The 15,291-nt window shown below is 38.3% G+C and overlaps 1 protein-coding gene across 1 annotated transcript; it reads right to left on the reverse strand.

Moving 5' to 3' along the window:
• Positions 1–13,255: 13,255 nt before the first annotated feature.
• LOC105057447 (RING-H2 finger protein ATL2) lies at positions 13,256–14,590 on the reverse strand. Its single transcript, XM_010940056.4, has one exon. It carries the CDS (start codon positions 14,530–14,532, stop codon positions 13,606–13,608), a length of 927 nt encoding a protein of 308 aa, XP_010938358.1. The 5' UTR covers positions 14,533–14,590; the 3' UTR covers positions 13,256–13,605.
• Between the last annotated feature and the right edge of the window lie 701 nt (positions 14,591–15,291).

Genomic DNA, 15,291 nt, shown 5'->3' on the forward strand with positions numbered 1-15,291 from the left:
AAATGTCACTCAAGTATCATTTGGCTAATCAAATAGGAGGCTAAGCCTGGAGCCACAAGGGGGATCGTTGAATCACCAAACTGATAATAAGGGAGTTTTTTGTTGGTAACAAAAATCGGAATGGGAATGGGAGTCGAAATGAATCGGAATCTGAATAAAAATTTAGAACAAATTTTTAAAGAGAGAAAGTAGGAATTGAGTTTTAGATAGATTGGATCATTCTCATTCTATTTTAGAATCAGAATCCGAATGAAACTTCTTCCAATCAAACGGTTAGAATTAAAGATATCTATTCCCATTTCCATTCCATATCCCAACTTTCTTCAACCAAACATCTCTTAAAACAATACAAAATGGCAGTCTAGATGGGAGTAGGTTGATCCTCACCAATTGACACGCCGTAGGAATAAAGACAATTCAACAACCAAACCTATGTGCAGACAAATCAAAGCCCATGACACTTGAAGAATGAGTTGGGAAAGGCCAAAGGTGCATCAACCGTACAAAGAATGAGGCCCAGGGTTCACTCCCAGCAACTCCTTCCCGTCCAATCGTGGAAATAGGAGTAAGTCAGCTGCAGCACTTGCATACCTCTTCTATCTTTAAGAGAAAACAGAGCTATTTCTTTCTTCTTCTACTTCCTTCTTTTTTTTTTTCTTTTTTTTTTTTTTTTTTGACAAACAGAGCTATTTCTTTGAAGCCACACAATCCAGCACAAGGCTACCATGACACAATCTCATCTAGCCTGCATATGTGAAGGACTCGCTTGCGCTGCCATACCACTATGAACTAAATAATGTTAAGTTTTTGTAATGGAGAGAAATTTAGATAACATCTTCGAGCTAGTTTTTTCAGTTAAATTCTAGATTATCATAAATGATATTAGAATAGATATGGCTCACGAAAAAACTATAGACGAGCCTATTTAGACTAATCAAGGACTGACCATGAATTGACTTTGAATAAATCTGGGCTTTGACCTGACAAGAATGTCAAGGTCTAAAGTAGAAGGAGCGTATGAGGATCCCTGCAGATGTTTGACTAGGTATCTAATTTTCAAATAGGACCACAATGGACGAACAAAAGCAAAGCGAAGGAATAGATGTTTGGTGGTTCCCGGAAATGGACAACAAAAGCCACAATTCTGTCCCCTCTTGCAAAGATTTTTCCAACACAAGCCACAACTCTGTTCACCCATTTATCCCCTCATGGCAAGGATTTTTCCCACCGTAAGCGGCTTATCCTTGATCAAGAGCCACATGAATATCTTTCGCAACCATTAGGCAAACAGGCAAAGCAAGCCACCATGATTAAGAAATTTGTAAAAACTCTAGACCAAGGAAACACCAAAAGCATCCCATTTCCAAAAATGAAACAGCTTATCAACGGTAGTAGCAGAAACCAGAATTTACATCAAGGACTTGTTTGATTGACGAAAAGTGGAGAGAAAAAGAGACACTTCCTCAGAAGTGATTGATTGGAGGAGTTTTAAAAGGAGAGAGAGTGAAAAAAATATTTCTCATGAAAAATCACTTCTCACATCTCATGGGAAGTGAAAACCTATGAGGAAGGTGGGTTTTATCACTTCTCGTGACATAGAAAGTGGTAATACTTTTTTCTTTCCTAAAATATCCTTTTAAGATTCATATTTAAAATTTAGTAAAATATCAATGGATGGTTAAAATGAAATACTGTATAGTAATATATAATATTATCTTAATATTTATATAAATATAATATTAATATTTATTATATTTTAATATTTATATTAATATAATATTTATATTAATATAATATTATATTTATATCTATATTAATAATTTTTATATTAAAATATTTATATTATATTAATATAATATTAATATATTAGTATTATATTAACACAATAAATTATTATGGTCTAATGTTATATTATAATATATTAATATTATATTTATATTAATATAAATATAATATTAATATTTATATAAAGTTTATGAGTAAAAATGTATGATTTTATATCTACTAAGGATATAATAAGTATTTTACATAATTTTTTTAAAAAAATAAAAGTTCATCCAATCATAAGTTATTTTATAATAAATCATCTTCTCATCAATTAAATATATTAAAATTTTATTTTTAAAAAATTATTTTTTAAAATTTATTTTTTTTTAAAAAAAATTATGAATCAAACTAGTCCCAGAAGACGGACCTATGCTTACTAATCGCTTATTTGAATTCAAGGGGGAATTAAACTTGAGGGGTCCAAACAACGCCCGTCTCCGTCCTCTCAAAGAACTCCTCGACACTGCTGTTTTGACCCAAGCAACGCTCAAAAGCTCAGGAAACCTATCAGCAAGGGAGAAGAAAATGGCCGAAGCACCGTGAACCAAGCCTTTGCTTTTATTATCATTTTATATATTTTATCGTCACTTTTTAATTTTTTTATTATAAACATTATGTATACAATATCAGTAGCGCATGGACACCGAGTCTGGTTTTGCGCGCTGTCCAATCTTATTTATTTTTCAATACAAATTAAGAAGCTCTCATCACCATCCTTATCTTTCTATTATAATGACTATTATAACCATTTCGATTATTTTCATTATAAAAAGAAAAAAAAAATTAAAAACTGTTTAACATGTTACTGTACCACGATAGGTAGCGCTCAATATAGTTACGGTGAATAATAACAGCTAATAACAGTTTCGGAAGGTGGCCATTATAATAAAATTTCAAGGTCACCAAAAACCTTAATAATAGGAATGCTTGGGGGAGTTTGTACCATATAGAACAATTTTTTCAATTCTATTGGCAGCCCTCCTATGTGACGAGAACTCCACTCAATTTTCTTTTTCTTTTTTTTTTAAAAACCATAACCTTAATCTTGCACTGATGTAAGGATTCTTAATTTACATAAACATATTTTATCTAATCTTTTTTTGTCAAAAGAGAAGCACTTTTCAAAAATTAATAGTAATTTCTATAATCATTTAAATAATAATTATTTTTATTCATCCAATAGGATGCTAGGTGAATCTCCCAAAAGATAATTGATTATATTTCATCGGAACACCCTATCAAAAACCATCACATCATTCGTTGAGATAAAAAATCCAACAAAGATTAAATTCAAGATAACTAATCATGATTAACTACAAACTATATTTTATTTGCTCGTACTCGACTCAACTACCCTCGAGCTAAAATTGAACTTGAATAGCTCAAATAATTTTTCGAATCAAACTCAAACGGCAAATATGCGATTCAAAAAACTCCCAAACTTATTTAAATTTATATATTTTTTAATTATATTATTTTTATTTATAATATATAAATATATATTTAATAAGTTAAAGATTAAATTTAATTTTGAATTTGAACTCAGATCCAGTATGATTCGATTGATATTTCAATCAAACTTGAACTCGAGTATGAATATGATTCGATTGATATTCGAAGTGAGCTGATCTCGAATATTATTATTGGGACAATTGAATCTACTCCCTCTGATTCATAATCGATGAATCTGATTCTAGTCGGTAGAACAAATAAAACCTTCGACCATCAATCGGTTAGACCGACATATAGTCAGAGATTCTCGACAATTTTTTTCCGAAACCGAGTTGATCAGAATAGTCAGTATGTCAGAATAATCAATTGACAATCAACTGATATACCATATATATCGATATACAATCGGTATGATAAGATTACCGATATATAGTCGGTATATCAAAAATTACCAGCGCAGAAAGCGAATAACGGCCATATAACATGATCATCAAAGGACTTTAACTATCCATCTCACAATCACATAATGTTGAAATAAGCGGGATCCATGTGTCTAACCATTACAAATAATTACCAGCAGATTATCTATAAAAAGAAGGTAAATAAATAATTTTGGTAAGATACTTCTGGACTAACACTCTGCCATTTTGAATACTCTATCTACTGTTTACCACTTTTCACTGACTTAAGCATCGGAGGATTTCTGTTGGACACAATTTCAATTTATGGACTTCTTTTGCTGGTTACTCTTCGTCAGAACTAGGTGTAATAGGTGATTGATCACAACAAATTGGCGCGAGATCATAAATTTCTTTGAGCAGCATGAACATTCGTTGGTAGCCCACTTCAGCACTAACCGAAAGGTGCTGCGAACATCCGACAGTCTTTTCTTCATTAAGCAAGATAAAAGAGAGACACTAAGAGATTTTATGGTGCATTTTAACACTGCCACACTTGAGGTCAGGGACCTCAGCGAAGATATAGCCATCTCGATCATGAAAAAAGTCTGAGGAGATCCAGATTCACTTACTTCCTGGATAAGACTCTCCCTCAAGCTTATGTTGAACTTCTAGAGCGCATATACAAGTACATTCGTGTAGATGAAGGCGTTTCTGATCGACGTCAAATAGAAGAAAAATATTAGAAAAAAAATAGAAAAAAAGTGGAGCTTCGATCGAACCAACTTGGTCAATAACCAACAAAAAAGCTTCACCCCATCGATGGAGTCCAAGGCCAAATAATTACAGCAGCAAGTATGATTCCCACACTCCTCTCTCTGCTCTCCGTATGCAGATCCTAATAGAGATTGAGGGAGAAGAGTACATTCATCACTCTCCACCAATAAAAGCACCATCAAGGAGCCACGATAAAAAAAAATACTGTCAGTTCCATCGTGATCATGGTCACGATATCGATCAATACATTCAACTCAATGATGAGATAGAAGTCTTGATTCGACGAAGCTATCTCAAAAAATTTCGACGAGACTGTCTGACTCAACCTTCTACTAATCGACAATCTCAGACATAACTTGAGGAAGCAATCAACAATCGACCAATGACGAAAGTTATCAACATGATTTTCGGATGATCGAAAGACTGGGGGCAACTTTTGAAAAAAAATCTATAAAGAAACGATGACTTGATAATAATATAATCTCTTTTTTGAATAATGATGTTCGAGAAATACAGACTCCTCATGATGATGCTGCCATCGTCTCAGTGATGATAGCAAATTATGATGAAAAAAGAATCTTAGTAAATAATGAAAGTTCAAATGATATTTTGTTTTACTCGACTTTCTCTCGAATGCGACTACCAACTAATCAACTCAGAAGAGTCTCGATGTCATTAGTTGATTTTACTAGAGATGCAGTCAATATGGAAAGAAAAATTACTCTCCCACTAACTGTGGAAATAGATCCATGATAAAGCACTATCCTTTTAACATTTATGGTGGTCCAAGTTTCTTCGGCTTACAATGCCATACTTGGACGATCCGAACTCAATGTGTTCAAAGCGGTGGTGTCGATATATCATTTATTGGTTCGATTCCTGATAAAAAGTGGAGTTGAAAAAATACGTGGAGATCAACAACTAGCCCGATGTTGCTTTATGGTTTCTACTGAGAATAGTAAGCCTGAAGACCTTCTATCGGTTGATAAGCCGGACTAGAAAGAAAATGAAGAAAGGGATGAGCCCGCTGAGCAATTGGTTTCGATCTCACTAAGAGAAGATAACCCTATAAAACAGTTCAAATTGAGTCACAATTATCTGATCCAGAGCGAAAACAGCTGGTGGACTTACCATGAACAAATGTCGATACATTTGCTTGGTCAACAACCCACATGCCAGGGATTCCTCCAAAAGTAATAACTCACCGGTTAAACATCGACCTCAAAGTTAGATCGATAAGACAGAAGAAAAGGTCTTTTGCTCCTGAAAGGTAGAAGGTCATCGATAAAAAAGTTGATAAGCTCCTCATAGCTGACTTCATAAGAGAAGCTAACTATCTAGATTGGCTTGCTAAGATAGTAATGGTAAGAAAGGCCAATGAAAAATGATGAATCTACATCGACCACACCAATCTAAATGAAGCTTAACTAAAGGATAGCTTTTCCGTGCCAAAGATCAATCAACTAGTCGATGCGACTTCGGGACATCGACTTCTGAGTTTCATGGATGCCTTTGTGGCCTACAACCAGATTTGGATGGCATCCGAAGACAAAGAGCATACTGCCTTCACAACCGACAAAGGTATCTATTACTACAAAGTGATGCCACTCAATTTAAAGAATGTCGAAACGACTTACCAACGATTAGTCAACAAAGTATTCAAGACACAAATCAGACGTAATATGAAAGTCTACATCAACGACATGTTGGTAAAATGTACCAAAATTTTTAATGTTTGAAATTTAGAAGAAGCCTTCGACACACTTTGACGACATCAAATGAAGCTAAATCCAACCAAATGTGCATTCAGAGTGACTACCGAAAATTTTTTTGAATCACTTGTATTGCAACGAGGAATCGAAGCTAATCTGGAGAAGATAAAGGCCATCATCGACATAAAGTATTGCAACTCCAAAAAAAAGATACAACAACTCAATGGAAGAATTACCACACTTAGCCGATTCATCTCGAAGTCAGCAAAAGAGTGTCTACCCTTCTTCAAGACCTTGCGACAAATGAAAGATCTTTCATGCTTTGAAAATCTAAAAAAATACCTGACATCTCTCCCACTACTCACAAAACCAAAGATGAGAGAAATAGTGTATCTTAATCTGCCGACTTTTGTTGAGATGATCAGCTCAGTGCTTGTCCAGAAAGATGAAAATCAGATTCAATGGCCAATTTATTATACTAATAAAGTGCTCCACAATACCGAAATGCAATATTCAAGCACAAAAAAGATGATCTACGCTCTGATCGTATCAGCACAACGACTTCGACTGTACTTCCAGACACATTCGATAGTCATCTTGATAGATCAACCCTAGAAGGCAATTCTATACTGACTAGATACTTCTGGTCAAATGATGAAGTGGGCAATTAAACTCAGTGAGTTTGATATTCAATATCGCTCATAATCATCAATGAAGATACAAGTTTTAGCCGACTTTATCACCAAGTGTACTGTATCCGATGATAAACCTAAGGACAAACTTGACAACAAGTCGAAACAAATTAAAGGTTTCAAGATCGAATTAGCATCAGTATGGGTGTTACATGTTGATGGAGCATCCAACGCTCAAGAAAATGGAGTCAGCCTCATCCTCACCAATTTTGAAGAGATCGTAACAGAATATGCCTTTCGGTTAAATTTTAAAGCATCAAATAATCAAACCAAGTATGAAGCCCTTTTAGGTAGCTTGAAAATTGCCAAAGAGCTCGACATAGATAATTTGAAGGTTTTCACCGATTCACAGTTGATTATCAGATAGGTCAAGAATGAGTTTGAAGTCTGAGATCCGATTATGATGAAGTACCTTTAGAAAGTGAAAGATCTTACATCAGTCTTCAGATATTTCAAAATCTCTCATATTCCAAGAATGAAAAATGCTCAAGCTGTATACTTTCTCGACTCGTAACTACTTCATTCAACTTACTAGACCAAATATTCATCAAATATCTCCAACAATCGAGTATCAACAAGATTGATGAAGTGCTACAAATAAATGATGAATCGAGTTGGATAGATCCAATCATCTAATATTTGACTGACGAAATTTTATTTGAAAATCTTTCGAAGGCCAAACAACTAAAGTGGATGGCCTCACAATATATTTTGATGAATGGATAACTTTACAATAGGTCATTCTTCCTTCTATTACTGAAATATTTGAGACCTACAGATGCCAACTATGCTCTCCTAGAAGTTCATGAAAAAATTTGTAAAAATCACTTGGAGAGCAAATCATTGATTTATAAAGTTTTATGATAAGGATATTATTGACCCACCATGAAGAAAAATATAGCTGACCTCGTCTGGAGGTGCGAACCATGTCAAAAATATGCCAACATACAATATCAATCGGTTAGCCAGTTGACATTAATCATTGCACCATGGCCATTCGTACAATGAAGAATCGACATACTCGATATATTTCCTCCGACGTCTGATCAAAAAAAAAATTTTTGTGGTCATCATAGATTACTTCACTAAACGAATAGAAACTGAACCCCTGGCGCAAATCAATGAAAGTAAAATAGAAGACTTCAAGCAGAAGTCAATAATATGTAGATTTGATTTATCACATATTATCATCACTGATAATGGTCAATAATCCGATAATCAGAACTTTAAAAAGTTTTGTGCGAAACTTCATATTACATACAAACTCACTTTAGTCCGCCACCCACAATACATTGGTGAGGTAGAAGTAACAGACCAAATGATTCTATATGATCTTAAAACAAGATTGAATGAAGCCAAAGGCCTCTAAATGGAAGAATTATATCCAATTTTATGGGTATATCGGATAACTCGCATACCAACAAGAAAATCACCATTCAACTTGGCCTATGGGATGAAAGCAGTGATCCTACTGGAGATTGGATTGCCATCAATGAGAGTCGAACAGTATGCTGAGCTAAGTAACTCCGAATGTTGAAGAGCTGACTTGGACTGACTCCCTGAGGTTTGACAACAAGCTCAAATTCGGATGGCAGCATATCGTTAGAGAGTAGTCCGATACTACAATACAAAGGTCAAATCGAAAGTTTTCCATCTAGGAGATTTGGTCTCAAAGAAAGCAGAAGTTTCAAAACCTTTGAATCAAGAGAAATTATCTTCAAACTCAGAAAGACCTTACAAAGTGATCAAAACACTTCATCCGGGTGCCTACCGACTAAAGACTCTCAATGGAATAACTATTCTTCGAACTTGAAATATTGATAATCTAAAAATATATTATCAATAAAATTATTTGCATATGCAACATATTTAATGGAATGATCGAATTTTAATTTTTTTGATATTCGGCTATCTACAAAAATGATATCAGATCGATGAATAATTGGCTAATATATATACCGACTTCATCTCGATCAAACGACTATGAATGCCGACTCAAGTCATGATTACTTATGCCGACTTAGATACAGCTAAGCAGAATAGTATGCCGATTCAACTACAATTGAACAGAATAATAAACCGACTCGACTTCGATCAGTCGAAGGATATTCGGCTAAATTTCGTCCATCAAATACTTAAAAAAAATTATGCTTAAAGTTTAGTCGATTGACACTCAACTATACTTAAAAAAATTTATACCTACAATTCAATTGGCTGGTATTCGACTAACAGACAAATTCTATAACATCAACTATTGATTGATATTTGGTTATCCGACTGATATTTAACTATATCGGCAATAATGAGCATCAAGTTTAAAAAGATGACATACAAAGAATTCCGTACATAGAAAATCTTCAACACCAAAAAATTTTTTCTTTTCATCCATGAGTAAAAAGGTTACAAAATTGGACCTAAAGTCCGATTACAAAAGTGAGTTGGACTATTGTCCGATTACAAAGAAAAAAAAAATTTCTACACTGATCACCAATCGACCTCTTCCTCGACTGTGTTGGTAGCCGGTGCAACACCGATCTCATGGCCTTCAACAGTAGCCGACTCCTGTATGGCTTCCTCCATAACTAGAACAGACTCTGGTGCAACCAGTGCAGCTTCTTCAGTCGACACTACTCCTTCAACAACCTCTTCTTCTTTCGAACCAGGGTCGGTGATACTGCTCAGGTCCAAGTCTGGGTATAATTTTCTAACCGCATCCCTGTTGTCTTCATAGCCGAGACAGTAAGAGGCATAGCCACCCTTGAGGATTTCATTTTTGAAATTTTCAGATTCTTTGTAATCCTCAACAGCCTGCTCCCATGCCGAAATCAGAGCATCCTCAGCCAACGGTACTTCCTCCTTAGCAGAGGCCGACTCTACATCGACCAAGCGAACCTTGCTTCGATGGTCCGATGCTTCTTTCTTTCTTCTTCTGACTCCTTAACACAGTCATCATGATCTTTTCGGAGCTGATTAACTTCATGCTTCTTCTTTATCTGAGACTCCTGAGATTTGACAATCTGCTGTGTCAATTTCAACTCGACACAGGCCAACTGTAGATCACTTCTTGCCAACTCCAACTTGACTCTTACCGTCTCCAATTTTGCCTTCATGTGAGAGTTCTCCTATTGATACTTTGCCTCTCAATCAGTCACCGCCTGAAGTCATTCATTGGCTATAGCTTTCTTGACATTCGCAGCCACAATTTTTTCCATCCACATTCGACGAAAGTCAGCAATTTTTTGATATCCACTCTCCAATGCCTGCATATCATATGCTAATTGAAAAGAAAAGAAGACAAGTCAAAAAAAGAAGTGTAAAGTACCGACTTATGCTAAGCATCATCGGATAGAAAGATAAAAATATTTAGGACACAGTCTGATCCTTTCTACTCTTCTTATCAGTCAAAAGAAGTACAGCTTCGATGAATCGCTTGGCCAATTTCAGATTGGTTAAGACCGACTCACCTGTAGGAATTCAAACGTTGAAAAGTACTATGAAGCCCATCAATGACCCGTCATCAGCCAAAATAGCTGAAGCTTTTTCCCGCTCGCTAGTGGGTGGTCGCTCACTTGAAGCCACCATCCATTCGGGTGTTGAAGGTGCCCGAGACAATGTCATCTCAATTGAAGGGGCCCGAGGTACTGTCGGCATTGTGGCAGTCGGTTCTGAATTAGGCGCAGGTGCAGACTCTGTTCGACCCTCTATTGACAAGATTATAGTCGGTGTTGTCTTTGTTGGTGCCGGTATGATGACAACGACATTATCATCTCTGTTTGATTCCCCTCCAGCAAGCAGCGCATTGACTGGTGGAAGCACTGTCAGAGCCGATAGTATGATGACAGGTTTGGCTTCAAGGACGACTACTGACGGAGTATTCATCTCCCTCGCTAATGCCGACTGAGCCTCAATCCGACTCTTCTTCAGTGCTCGAGATGATCTGGCACTAATAGCTACTCTTTGTTTGACAGCATGCTATCGAATGTCAGTTACTGAAACCTGTGTTGCTAATCACATAGCTGCAATCAGAAAGCAAAATAACTAAATTACAAAGTTCGAAGGCAAATGAAAAGTAAAATAAAAGACCGACTATGCTATATCTAAGGAAGTCATCGGACTAAGTCCGGCATCATAGAGAGCTTGCTCCTCAGTAGCTCTCGTTGCGCAGAGAATTCCATATCCTTCAGTTGGAGAAAGTCCTTCCGATCGATGACTTCAACCCGACTATGTTCATTGGGACTTGTTCTTGAATCTCTCCAGAAGGAAGGAAAACCCCAAGACGAAGAAGAAGAACAAAGAAAAATTAGTTCTTCCACCCATGAATGGATGAAAGAAGGCCAGAGATAAATGACAGACCCTTCCTTGGGTTGAAGAACCATCAACTCTTAGCTTTTGGGTGAGGACGAAGAACAAAAAAAGAACAAAAAGAGAAGGCCAAGGGTTGGTCTGGATCATGTAATGTGATAAAGTAAAACTGATGATTAACCGAATAGAATTTGGAGTTAACTGAGCAGGATAAAGACAGTAATAGTCAAGAAGATTTCGGACAAACTCCGAAATCGATAAACGAAGATCAATCCGAAGGTCCTCCACATAAATTGCTACCTGATTCGAAAGAGAAGAACTCATCCGACCATCCGAACCAGGCACAAAAGGCTGAAATTACTCTGGGATATGATATTGTTCCCGGGGCCGATCGACATTGAATCCAAATAAGAAAGAAACTTTTATGTCCGGATCCGAAGGAGAATCGTCAACCGGGTCATCCGATCGATTATCTCAAGAAAGCTCATCTATTCTAACCCTTTCTTTATCCTTCTTACTGCTACTAGCCATCAAAAATGATAGGAAAGGAGATCAAAGAAGACTAGAAAAGGAAGAGAAGAAAGAGAAGCCTAACCTAAAACTAAGGGTTGACCTGGAAACCACAAAAACACAAAGAAGAAGACTCCTAGACCTCTGAAACTCTTGACGCTTAGAGCAAAGCCCTCGTTTGTAGGAGAATGACAAGCAGAGAAGTGAAAAATCCAAATGAAAGTGACATTATATATATAGAGTCCGTCAATGATCAGGATAGATTTGTTCAGATCAAGATTATATCAGATTTTGATCCATGGCTACATCAAAACCGATCATTGATCGGATGGTTCGACGCATCTACTGTTGATTATGCCATGTCATCTCTATCTAAATGAACGGTTAAAAGTCAATAACAATTGGATGCATGACAGAAATAGACTAGTCGGAATCAAATCGACTAGATCATCTGGCCATCTAACCATCTTCTCAAATCAACATCCTAATGATGGTCTCGCAATTATCGAAATGACAAAACAGCTAGAGATTTTTTAATTTTCAAAAAAATTATTAATGTCTGCAGCTGAATCGGAACTCAAAATAACACGTGACAATTCCCTCCATCCAATGTGTCAAACCACATGTCAATCCACGTGTCAAATACCTTGAATTTGAAAGTGAAGAATAATTATTGGGACAATTGAATCTACTCTCTCTGATTTATAGTCGATGAATCTGACTCTCGATCGATGGAACAAATGAAATCTCCAACTATCAATCGATTACACCGACATATAATCGAAGATTTTTAATCAATTTCTTCTCGAAACTAAGTTGACCAGAATAATCAATATGTCAGAATAATCAATCAACAATCAACTGATATACCATATATACTGACATACAATCGATACGATTAGATTATCGATATACAATCGATATATCAGAAATCATTTGTACAGAAAATGCTTAACAACCACATATCATGATCATCAAAGAATTTTAACTGTTCATCTCATGATCACATAACATGTCAACTGTTACAAATGATTATCAATAAATTATTTATAAAAAAATAAATAAATAATTTTGATAAGATATTTCTGAACTAATACTATGCCACTGTGAATATTCTATCTGTTGTTCACTACTACGCGTTGACTTAAACATTAAAGATCCTATCGGACATAATTTTGATCCGTAAATTTTTTTTGCAGATTGCTTTTCACCGAAACTAAATACGATAAAAAATTAACAATAATAATTATCTTATTTGTATCAAATCAAATTTAATCTTAGAATATTAAGATGCTTAATCTTTGAATATATTAAGATGATCGATATTGAATCGTTCCTGGAACGAGTACTTTGAATTTGGTTGCATCCTTGCTCTCCATTTTCATTCACGAAATGATGCGGTGACCCTTGTCGAGAAAAAACTTAAACTTTTCAACCAAATGAATTTTGAAGTCACGGAATGATGCTGTCTTATCAAAAAAAAAAAAATGATGCGGTGACTTTTTTACTAAAAGTCCACTCGATAGTTTCTCCGACGGAATGTTTACCAAAAAATAAAATTTCTCCAATGGAAAATAGGAAATCATGCACAGATATCGGAAATCATTTAATGATACGCGTCAAAGAAGCGATTGGACTGACCGCACACAAACGCGTGGGACACGCATCTCCGAACCGTGCGACGACTTCCATATACAAGATCGTAAACCGTAATAATCCCAAAATAACAAGAAAGCCCCTCACACGTCACAACTTTACACCCATTCACTTACAAACCCTTCCCCTTCTCTCTTCTCGCTGCCTTCAGCTCTCTCCGTGAGAAAAGTCAAAAGGCAACCAATAAAAGAATCTTTACACTTGACACACTTACACTATCAGATCCGAGTCGCTGCGCGCACACCGACGACTGCGATCCCGCCACGTGTCCAACCCATGTCAAACTGCGGCCGCCGGTGGTGGTGGTGGCGGTGGCGACGGAGAATGGGGCGGCGGAGGAGATCGCTCCGCCACTTCCCCCCGCTCCAAATCCAGCTCCGCCCCCGAACTCCCGCCGCGATAGATCCTCAAATCCCTACTCAGAAGCCTCCTCAGCAGAAGAATCCGGCTCGCCGGCGACTTCATCCCCTGTCCCCCCGGCGATCCCAACCCGAACGCTAACCCCAGCTCCTCCTCCGACCCCCTAAACCCCTCGCCCCTCCTCGCCGGCACCTCGATCCTCAATTCTGGACCTCCCGAATTAGCTGAGGAAGACCCGATCCCCTCCTCCCCGCCGCATCTGGAGCCCAAATCGGAGACCGAAGTGGAGCGCTCCGCCGCTGCCGCCGGCTCCGACGCCGATACCTGCACAGAGATGGTCCTATTGACAGGCGGAGGGGCCGCCTCCACGGCAGCGCGGCAAAGGGGGCAGGTGGCGTGGGAGCGGAACCACATATCGATGCACTCGATATGAAATCGATGACCACATCGCGGGAGGGATCGCACCTTCTCCCCCTCCTCGAACTCGGCCAGGCATACCGCGCACTCTACGACCTCATCCCCGCCGCCGCCGCCGCCGCCGCCGGAGAACACGAAGACGGGAAGAGATTTGAGAACATCAGCAGCTAACCCACGATCGGCGGGGAACGGGGAGTTCTGGTCCTCGCCGGCGAATACGAGCCGCCGCCGCCGCCGCCGGCCGGAGGACGTGCGGCGGAGGACGCGCCACCGGAGGTAGAGGTGGAGGAAGAGGATAAGGAGGACGGCGGTGAAGAGGACGACGATGGCGGTGAGCATAATCTTGCCACTTAGCGCGTAGCCCTTCGGCGGTGCAACCCCGCCGTCCGGGTTCGGGTCACCGCCGCTACCGTTATTGTTGGGATCCATCAGAGTTATTATCTCTTCTCTTTTTTTCCTTCCCACTTTTTCTCTCTATGGCGAGGCGATCCTAACCCGCCCCGCTTATAAAGGCAACACAAGAAGGCGGGAAGGGGTTTGCTTTATTTTCTTATTGACGAAAACGCCCTTTTTAGTACTGTATAAGATTAGGATAATAGGGGTAGGATTGGGTTTTGGAGGGGGTTCTTTATGCGTGAGAGCCGTCGGTCGTGGGGAACACGCGACCGGGTGTGACGTCGGGGAAGGGTAGGAATCCGAGCGCGGGTCTTAATTCTGGGCCTGTGAGCCGCTGTTTCGGAGGAAGCTTCGCGCGGGTCGGGAAACGGTGGGCGGAAGTTTTCGGCGAAACTTCGGGCGAGGCAGGCGTCGCTGTCGCTGCTGACCTGACCCCACCGGGTTTCCTTTTCACTTACACCTTTGTCCTGTCCCTTGGTACGGACCCTCCGCTGAAATGGATTTGGTAAGTGGAGGGTCCAAATCCCCAACATTTTGGTGGAGCAAACATGCTAGTCCCGCATTAGCCTACAGTGGATTTGGATGCAGAATGCACTGTGAAGTGGTTGTTAAAAGATTTCATTCCATCCAACAAACTAATACTTCAAACACAATAATATGGTAGTGCTTTTGTTGAAATTGAATGAAGTAGGTCCAACATGCACATCCTATCATCAAGATATTCACATGCATGACACGTGCCTGGAGATAGAGCATTTTTGTGACTTTTTTTTTTTTTTTTTTTGATCATAA

This window comes from Elaeis guineensis, chromosome 14 (genome assembly GCF_000442705.2).
Source record: "Elaeis guineensis isolate ETL-2024a chromosome 14, EG11, whole genome shotgun sequence".
NCBI classification, from domain to species: domain Eukaryota; kingdom Viridiplantae; phylum Streptophyta; class Magnoliopsida; order Arecales; family Arecaceae; genus Elaeis; species Elaeis guineensis.

Coding starts and splice junctions, on each gene's coding strand:
- LOC105057447 (XM_010940056.4), bottom strand. CDS start 14,532: ATGGATCCCAACAATAACGGTAGCGGCGGTGACCCGAACCCGGACGGC.